The following is a 9,303-nucleotide window of genomic DNA, read 5'->3' as shown; positions in this document are numbered from 1 at the left end:
TTCAGGGCAATTGCCGGACGACGATATGAAGAAAGGCTTTGAAAATTGTGCGGTATCACTTCGAGGGAGGATGGTTTTAGGCATTTGGCACACTAAAAAGAAACAGGGCGTAAGTCAAGCTGACGTGACTGCAATCTTGCGGTCGTAGTTACTTGCCGGTACCTAATCGGTCTGTGGCCCCGTGTCAACCTTATGGAGAGGGGAGCTGTGTGAACTACTATATAAGCGCTCTGTAAGCCACCTTACCGAACACAGGCAACTCCTGAGTCGCTGGCTCAACCACCCACCACAACCATGAATCCTCTGGTAAAACTTGTCTGCCCAGTGGGCTAACTCCGGCATTGTATTCTATCCAATTATGTGCACAAAGCTAGCTATTTTTAGCAATCTAAAATTTTTTGTAGCTTATGATTCATTTCTATTATTACGCGTGTCTCGTTCTCATCTTGTCAGCAACAATATTTCAGTCCATGTAAACGAACTTGAAGTGAGCGTCGAGCCGTCTCTATATTAACTTGAAATGCAAATATAAACTTGAAAACCTTTATTTCATTGGTCACAAGCTTTCGCGCAACACTTATAAAGGTTGTAGTGGAACCCAAGGTCACAGTGTCGATTTGTTGTCCTACGAAAGCTCTCGTTTTTCTCAAGGAAGTGCGTGTGCAGTGATGAGAATACACTTGCTCTGTGCATTAGTACCTTACAGTAAATAGGCACGAAGCGTTCATCACATAAGCTTAGGAAGTGTTCAAAGAAAGGGAACGATTCAGAATTGAAGGTTGGGTGTTCGTTTCAAAGCCATAAATAATGATGAGTACACTAGCACCTTAGCAATGATTTATGAGCTCGAAACTACGCGCTAAGTGCTCCTTTGGTATTTTTAGTGATTGTTAAACATTTCTTTATGTTCTTATTTCAGGTGTCGCGTGCAAATCGTGTTTATTTGAGGCTTTAAGAACAAACTCGATGTTATTTGCACAATATTTCGACATTAAGACAAATGCTCGTCATAAAAAATAATGCATGCTCATTGACAAGTAAGTTTTCCTTTTGCGTCTGCAGATACCGTCTTGGGAAGGCTCAAGTGTGAATAAATATGTGCAATAAGAAGGAAACAAGACATCGAATTCATCGCTATTTACTTTTTATAAGTTTTTTACATCTTGGTTAATGTAATCGTACATACAACGGTAACTATTTGCAAATGCTTCCCTTTTATACTTAAATCGCTTTTGCGAGAAGTGGTCGATGGGCGCGTCATTTGTCTGTGACATAAAAAAGTGTTTTATTGTCAGATGGTTAAGCCCTAAAATCTTGTAAAAATTTCATCTTTTTTTCGGCAGGTCTTCGTTGTGTTCCTTTGCGTTGCGACAGCGATAGCTTCTGCAGGCCGTCAATATGGTGGTGGGGGCAACGGTGGAGGAGGGGGCGATCGCGGAGGCAACTACGGAGGCTACGGAGCAGGCCGTGGCAATGGTGGATACGGCGGAGGCAACCGCGGAAGCTATCGCCGAGGATACGGCGGCGTAGGCGGTGGAGGCAAGAGTGGTGGATACGGTGGAGGCGACGGCGGTGGATATGGTGGCGGATACGGCAGAAACTACGGCGGAGGAAACGATGGTGGAAATGATGGTGGTGACGGAGGTGGAAACGACGGTGGGGATGATGGAGGAAATAACGGAGGCTACAGTGGAAGATACGGTGGCGGCTATGGTGGAGGCACTGGCGGAGGCAACCGCGGTGGAACCGCTGTGGGCTACGGTGGCGGCTATGATGGCGGCTATGGTGGAGGCTATGGCCGAGGCTACGGTGGAAGATACGGCGGAGGCTACGGTGGAGGCTACGGCGGAGGCTACGGCGGAGGCTACGGCGGAGGCTACGGCGGAGGCTACGGCGGAGGCTATGGCGGAGGCTACGGCGGAGGCTACGGTGCAGGGTATCTCCCATTCTACGAGGATCGTCGTTGAATGGACTGAGTAGCCATCACCTGTGCGATGACAGCGACTCTTCTGAAGTGCGTTTTGAGCTGCCTCCTAGGCTGCCACACCACAGATCTGTTTGGAAGTATGGCACAACAGTACGCACGAAATGCTAGACCGTTCCATGTTTAGGTTGTACATAAGAGAGGCAATGAAACCCTCAAATGCAGATAGTGTAGGTTACAGTGGTGGCGGTGCGTACGACTGTCGCTATAAGACTTAACACAGATTACGAGTGCACATTTCGAAGTAAGTTTCAATTTCGATGGAGGAAGGTAACTTCTTTAGTTCCGGAAAGAAAAGCGCACCTGTAGTTAGTGTAAATAGACGCGCGCAGGAGTGACAAGTTTAGGTTGCCTATGTATGTGGTGCCGACAATGATACAGGGTATGTTTTATGGTGCCACAAGGTAATGATAACGATATTTATACGATTGTGCTCGAAGTTAGCAGATTTATGCTCAAAGCGTGGATATCAAAGCTTCGATAAATAGTCACGAGTACGCCTAATTTGCAAAATCGTTTTAAACTTACCAGGATTGCTCTTCTTCAAAAGCTGTTAGAAACGACGGTGAAGTTGTGCGACACGCAATCGAATAATTTGGACTATTTCATCTACACAATAACGACACTATGGTGCATTTTCAGGGGAGGAGTAAAGTCGCTTTCCCAATATAAGCAAGCAAGAGAATCGAAGAAGTGCTACTGTTAGGACGTGTGAAAGTAGTTGCTTAATATTGTACCGCCTTTGAGTATGTCCAAATAAAGGATGATCGTGCTCTGCGAGCTTTAGTATGTCTCTTTTTTCTATTACAAGAAGGATTTTGCTACACTTCACTATGTGAATGTTTGTACAGCATGACAACTGCTAAGCGTCTGAGAGACAGTCTTTGAAGGCGGCATTACACTTTAAGCAGGACTCGAGCTTGCAAATGCGGCATATTATCGACCCATGGCAAAGCACCGCCTGCGCGTTACGCGTCACTAAAGCGCTGCTGACGTTCTTGTGGGCCACGAGCCTTAACGAAATTTTGTAAATAGTGCAATACATGTGTGTGTGTGTGTGTGTGTGTGTGTGTGTGTGTGTGTGTGTGTGTGTGTGTGTGTGTGTGTGTGTGTGTGTGTGTGTGTGTGTGTGTGTGACTGTATGTTCTGTTAAGTGTTTATCACTGTATATACCATAATCATCACCCAGCACCTGGAGTAGCATGTCAGGCGAATAGCCCGGCTAACATCTCCAGCATCTCCTTAAAGCATATTTCTCTCTCTCTCTCTTATAGACCGAAAATACCTAAAATGCCAAAAAACAAATAAACGTTAAAGGACCAAATATGTACTTGAAAACATTCTAGCTATTACATTTCGCAATAAAACTAGGTGACCACAGAAGTGGAAGTTCGCGAGCGCTGCAGGAGTAATGAAAGTAATGAAGAAGTACGTGGTTAGGATAGTCACAACCAGCGCAACTCCGGCCGCTTGTTCTGGCGTTGCCACCTGAGCTATTTGCCGTGGATGTAGTTTAGTCACGACGCGTTGTGGCGTAAAACCGCTTAAATCATGGGCGATATAACGTAAAATGATTCCAATCTCTTTTTATTGCAATCGCCCGACGTCAAATTTACGTAACCCAAGCATCGGGCGTTAACCCGCAGCGTTGCCACAAGCGCTCAATCCAACGCTCTTCTCGTTTGTAGGAGGTCACCTTTGTTCGCTTTCAAAACGAATAACATTGCCTACGCTGAGCGGTTTTATTTATCTAATTGGCTGACAAGAGGCGAGGAAAACGCTCCAGTGGAGAGGGTTTTGATGGCGCCCAGCCAGCAGAGTGAAAATAGATAACCGCATGAAGAGGGTTGTGCCGGCTTCTCCGATTGGTGCGCTTCTCCTTACTTATCTTGCGTTGGCTGGTCGAAAATCGCGGCCGCGTGCAACGGAAAGATAAGAATACCGCTAAAACGGATCCTCAGCAAGGAAGAGTTGGCAGAGCGATGTCGTATGCACGCCGAAAGGGCTTATTTCCACGATAACGTTTTACTGCCACGCAAAAAGGTTTAGCATGCGCAAATAAGTATATGCTCACCGGCAATTGCGAGTAGTAAGGGTCTGAGCGAACGGCGGGCAGCCATCTTCTATTCCTTTCGGAACGGGGCAGTCTGTGGCTATTAAAAAAAATTCAGTTTTGTTCGGCATATTAATGTATTTTGTTCGCGTACACGTCACTTTGACGTGGTGAGTTCTCGCGGTTTTGTAAGGTCGCGTGACAGACAGGCGAAGTGACCGTAGCCAGAAAACATTCGACCAATAGCAGAGGGCTAATGGTGAAAAGGCGTCGAATCAGGAATCATTATTTTTCTTTTGTGCAGCTTAATCATGCATAATCAGTGTGTACACGTTATATCAGATGGGGAGTTAACACGGTTTTCATGACGTCGCGTGACAGACAGGCGAAGTTGGGAGTGGGCCGAAAATGTTTTGACCAATCGTGGAGGCTGATTGCAGAAATTGGAATCAAAACAGTTTGGAATCATTTTACGGTATAGCGCCCCAGGTGCCTACGTGTCAGTGTGGCCAGGTTGGACGAGGCGGCATAGCCCAAAGCTAGAGAAATTGTTGCCCAAATATAGCGACACACAACAAAAGAGCAAAAAAAAAACTATAGCCGAATATAGAAATTTTTATTTGTAAATTTATTTTCGTATACATTTTCACATTCGACTACGGCAATCCTTTTTTGCATGACCCACCGTAACAAAATGTCCGTGATGCCTGCGCGCACTTTCAGAGTTAGCACTACGCCATCTCACAGGTGTCGCTTAAGCGTGAACTTCATGGTGTAATCCAGTCTATAAACAAGAAAAGTCCCGTCTAGCACGAGATGTGCGGTTCTACTTATTCGATCTTATATATATCATCATCATCATCATGTTTTTTCACCACGGGATACACAAGGTGAAAAGGGAGAGCCAGAAAAAAAGCCGAAATTTCTTCGGCTTGACAAAGTTCTGGTCTCCCAGACAGGCACGGTAGCGGCTGGTGTATCAATACAATCATGCATAAGGTGTTCATATGCGAGTATTCTAAGCACAAGTACATGCAGATACTTTCATGTTATTGTATAGAAACTATTTATGATACAGTTGTGTAAAATAACTCTCAGTATACAATTTCAATCTCTTATCTTGCATATTATGATTTGACACAAACTCAATCGCATATAACATAAGAATGCAAAAGCAATATATATATATATATATATATATATATATGTGTGTGTGTGTGTGTGTGTGTGTGTATATATATAACAAATTTCATAAGTTACTATCAGGAAACGTTCTTTTTTTAGAAATTATTTTACAGACTTGCAAATACATATGCGCATCTATGTTAAAAAATAGAAAAAGGAAAATCTCCATATAAGGCTGATGCTTTCGCGACAGACACCTCGGCCACGTAACCCAGGGCGTCATCACATCCTCGAAGTTTAGAAGTTCGAAGACGCTCTTTGCAGCATCCAGTTTGCAACGCAAGCCCTGCCGCGCGGCCCGGGCACAATCGCTGCAGCACAAACCTGGATTCTGGCGTTCATAGTTAAATGTCTGAACGTATAAACACAACGAGAGTACATCATAAGCTCTGCGGAACTGTTAGAGCATTTAACAATACACACCTATAAGAACAAATCCAATATTTTAGTTTTCTTTAGAGATAACACATCAACATTTTGTTGGTTGAAATAGTTACGCACGGAAGGTAGTGTATGTTTAAGGCGTTGACAGCCATAATTAGTACGCGAGAAAGGGATCAGCCATGGTGCCTGGTGACGATATAAACATTTTCTTCTACTTTCCCGTAAAGTTGCCAGGGCTAGGAATGAATCGAGTTTTCCCAACATAGCATTTCTATAGCTTAGCAATGTTTTGAACTTATATATGTCACGAGCTCTGATTATTCTGTTTTGTTAGAAAAGCTCTTGCTTGTGTTCAAAAAAGAGACGTTTGCCATCGCCCGAATCGCTTTCTTTTGAAGTATTTCCAGCATTTGAATATTTTGCGCGGTAGTGTTACCCCATATAAGTGAACAATAACTGAGGTGTGAATGGAAAAGAGCATGATAAATGAGACGCTTAACTTTAAAAGGCAATGTACTTCGATTCCGATTTAACACACCAACAACTTTTCGTACCTTTGAGAAAACATGACTAACGTCTTCATTCCAGGGACATCTGCGCTGGGAATATTACGCCTAGAGTTTTTAAGGATGACGTAATGTTAATTTTATACGGACCCAAGACAATATTATCCGGCAATGTAGTAGAACTTCCCGGAGCATGAAAAATAACGCATTTTGTTTTGGTTTCATTGAGGATCAGAATCAGAATCAGAATCAGTTTTTATTTTCCTCAAGGAAAAATGGACCCCAGACAAAAAGCTGCTCATTGAGCAGCTTGACGAGGCCTGGGGCCCTACAGGCAGCGGCAACACTGGCAAATCAGTAGTGTTTGTCGTACACCCGTACGAGAAAAAAAAAGCAATGTGAGAAAAGCAATAAAAGCAAGCAGTAATATGACAACAGAAGCAACACAATAAAAAAAAAAGAAAAAAAAAAGAAACCGTTCGCACCAAGCTGCGAAAAAAACACATGGTATATATATACATACATGTATGTATCCACACATGTGTAAAAGAAAGGTCTGCACACACACATATATATATACATATACATACATACATATACCCACATACACAGATATACAGACGCACATGGCATATATATATACACCACTCAAGTGCACAAATGTATACCTTCAGGTTAGATATTTTATGAAGAATGCCAAAGTGGAAAAGTGGAATTAGACAATTGCCAGCAAGCTCATTCCAAATAAATCGACATGAAACACACAACGCCGAATGTAATCTTCATGATATGAATCTGCTATCAATTAGGCAATTGTGTTTAAAAAGTGTTCCATTAAAGCACGGTTATTTACTGCGGGGCCATCAATTAAGGTTGTATTTGCGTTCAGGGTGTAAGGGATTACATACTTTAACATTTGTTGACCGTAATTCGTTCGAGTTTTGGGAAGACACCACTTTTCTAATTGTCGAGTGTTGGCTGCCGGTACGCGTTCTTTGAGCGCTGACATTGCGATAAGGAAGTTAGTACGAGGCGTGGCTTTAGTAGTAAATAAGGAAACAATAATGTGCGGTAGCATCATATTGACGGGCAGAGTTCTTAACCGAATAAAAAGCGGTTTAGAGTGTGCGCAGTACTCTTCGTCTGCAACGATACGAATCGCTTTCTTTTGCAGGATCACAATTCTATTTATGTTAGTCTGTGATGCCGTGCCCCAAACAAGATGACAATAGGCAATGTGTGATTGAAATAATGAAACATATATGTGTTTTTTAATGTGTACTGGAAGAATTCTACGACACCGGGAAAGTGCTCCAACAGCTTTTGACAAACTTAGGGCTACGTAGTTAGTGTGCTCAGTCCATCGAAGGTGCTCATCAAATATAACACCCAGTGTTTTATGGTGGCTGACGACCTCAATAATATTATTGCCTAGGTTAATTGTTAAGTTCGTCCCTATGTGACGATTTATTGCGCGGAAAATAACAGCTTTTGACTTAGTTGTATTTATTTTGAGATTGTTTAGTTTGGACCAATTTAAGAGGCTGTTTTGAATATTGTTTGCTTTTGAAATTATTTCTGTATCCGAGTGACCAGAGATAAATAGGGAAGCGTCGTCGGCATAAATTACAAAGTCAGCGTCTGTCGAGATTGTTACCACGTCGTTTATGTAAACATTGAAAAGAAAAGGTCCTAATATACTGCCCTGAGGGACACCGCATTTCAGATAACGTTTGGATGAAGAAAAACCGTCTATGTTCACTATTTGTTCACGGTCTTTAAGATATGAACTAAAAAAGTTGTCGCAGTTTCACCTGCAAGGCGAAGCATCAATTGCGATAGCAAATTTGTAGAGAGCTATACGGAGTAATGATATTAGCTTTATCAGCTGTTTAAACTTGGACATGCATACAGTGTACTAGAATAGGGGCAGTGTGCTCACTGCCGTATCCCTGCGCCGCGGCGCCGTGGCGCACTCAGCGTCGACTGCTCCGGCGCCCGCCAGAGGCGCTGCCGCCAGTTTCTCCTAAAAACTTCCCTCGCTTGGTATAGAGTGCGTTCTGTTGGATCGCAACGTTGACCGTTCTCCCTCAAGGGCTGCAGAAGATAGCGCCAACCTTTCCTTACTGAAAATGAACCACTTAATATCGACGTTGTCGGCTCTCGACTGCAAGTCCCGCGGCCCGCCGGCGTTTTCAGCAGTATCCTCTGTGCTTGCTCTGTGCTTCACGCTTTACTCAATGTGCACTCTGAGTGACAATGGCTAGCTGCCGTCGAAATTACTGTTTTGCACCATAGTGCAGAACTGCACTACAGTCGCGTGAAAGATGCACCAAAGGCGTCTTTGCTCAGCGTTCCACGTGATGAAGAATGGCGAAAGGAATGGGAGAAGAACCTCAACCGTGCAGATAAGACACATGGAGGAATCTTGCGCGGTCTGTGAGTTACACTTCGAACCGCGATTCATAATTGGGGACTTGGGCAACCTTATAGAATGCAAAGAGGTGTGCATTCCTCGTGACAATTGCCACTGCTATCAGAAAACGCTGTTCCCACGATTCTTCCGAATTTACCACAGTACCTGATGAAGACGACACCTAAGCCCAGGAACAAAACGAAAAGGTGTGAAAGGGACGAAGCACCCACGAAGAAAAGCCGAAGCGCACAAGACAGTAGCTATTCGGAGTTTTCACCGGCTACACCCGGCGCTTCCGAGATCATTCTTTATTTCGTTGTAAATAAACATTGGTATTGCATAAATGTACACCCGTGAGCAAAAGTATACGGACCAGGGATTGCGCGATAAAGCCGTTTGTTTCAACTACCTGCGAATGCAACTTGAAATTTAGGACTGCAGTCCAATATTGGCATTGCGAGCTTTCCAGTGTACTCGTCAATTTCAATTTATGCATGTTAATTACGAAGAAATTGAGTTGTTTCAACGACCTTGTGGTCCGTATACCTTTGCTCAAGGGTGTATACCTGGTATTTTCATCCTTTCGATTTGATGTCGCATTAAAGTTACGAAAGATGTAATACATAAATAACCAGCTAACCAGCTTAACTTGTGCAGCAGTGATACCTAAATATTTCGTGAATAGATGGGGCAACGTGAAAATGTCTAAGGCGCTGCACGCCTTACCTGCGAAAAAAAAGAAAAGAAAACGATGTGGTGGTTAAATTCGGCGCGG

At 43.5% G+C, this 9,303-nt stretch overlaps 1 protein-coding gene across 1 annotated transcript; it reads left to right on the top strand.

Annotated features, from left to right (window-relative positions):
• The first annotated feature begins 294 nt into the window (after positions 1-294).
• Positions 295-1,967, top strand: LOC125944242 (uncharacterized). Its single transcript, XM_049664579.1, has 2 exons — positions 295-306; positions 1,344-1,967. The coding sequence occupies exons 1-2, from the start codon at positions 295-297 to the stop codon at positions 1,965-1,967; spliced, it is 636 nt and encodes a 211-aa protein (XP_049520536.1).
• Positions 1,968-9,303: the final 7,336 nt, after the last annotated feature.

Source organism: Dermacentor silvarum, chromosome 3 (assembly GCF_013339745.2).
Source record: "Dermacentor silvarum isolate Dsil-2018 chromosome 3, BIME_Dsil_1.4, whole genome shotgun sequence".
In the NCBI taxonomy this organism is placed as follows: Eukaryota; Metazoa; Arthropoda; class Arachnida; order Ixodida; family Ixodidae; genus Dermacentor; species Dermacentor silvarum.
This window is presented reverse-complemented; position numbering and strand designations above follow the sequence as displayed.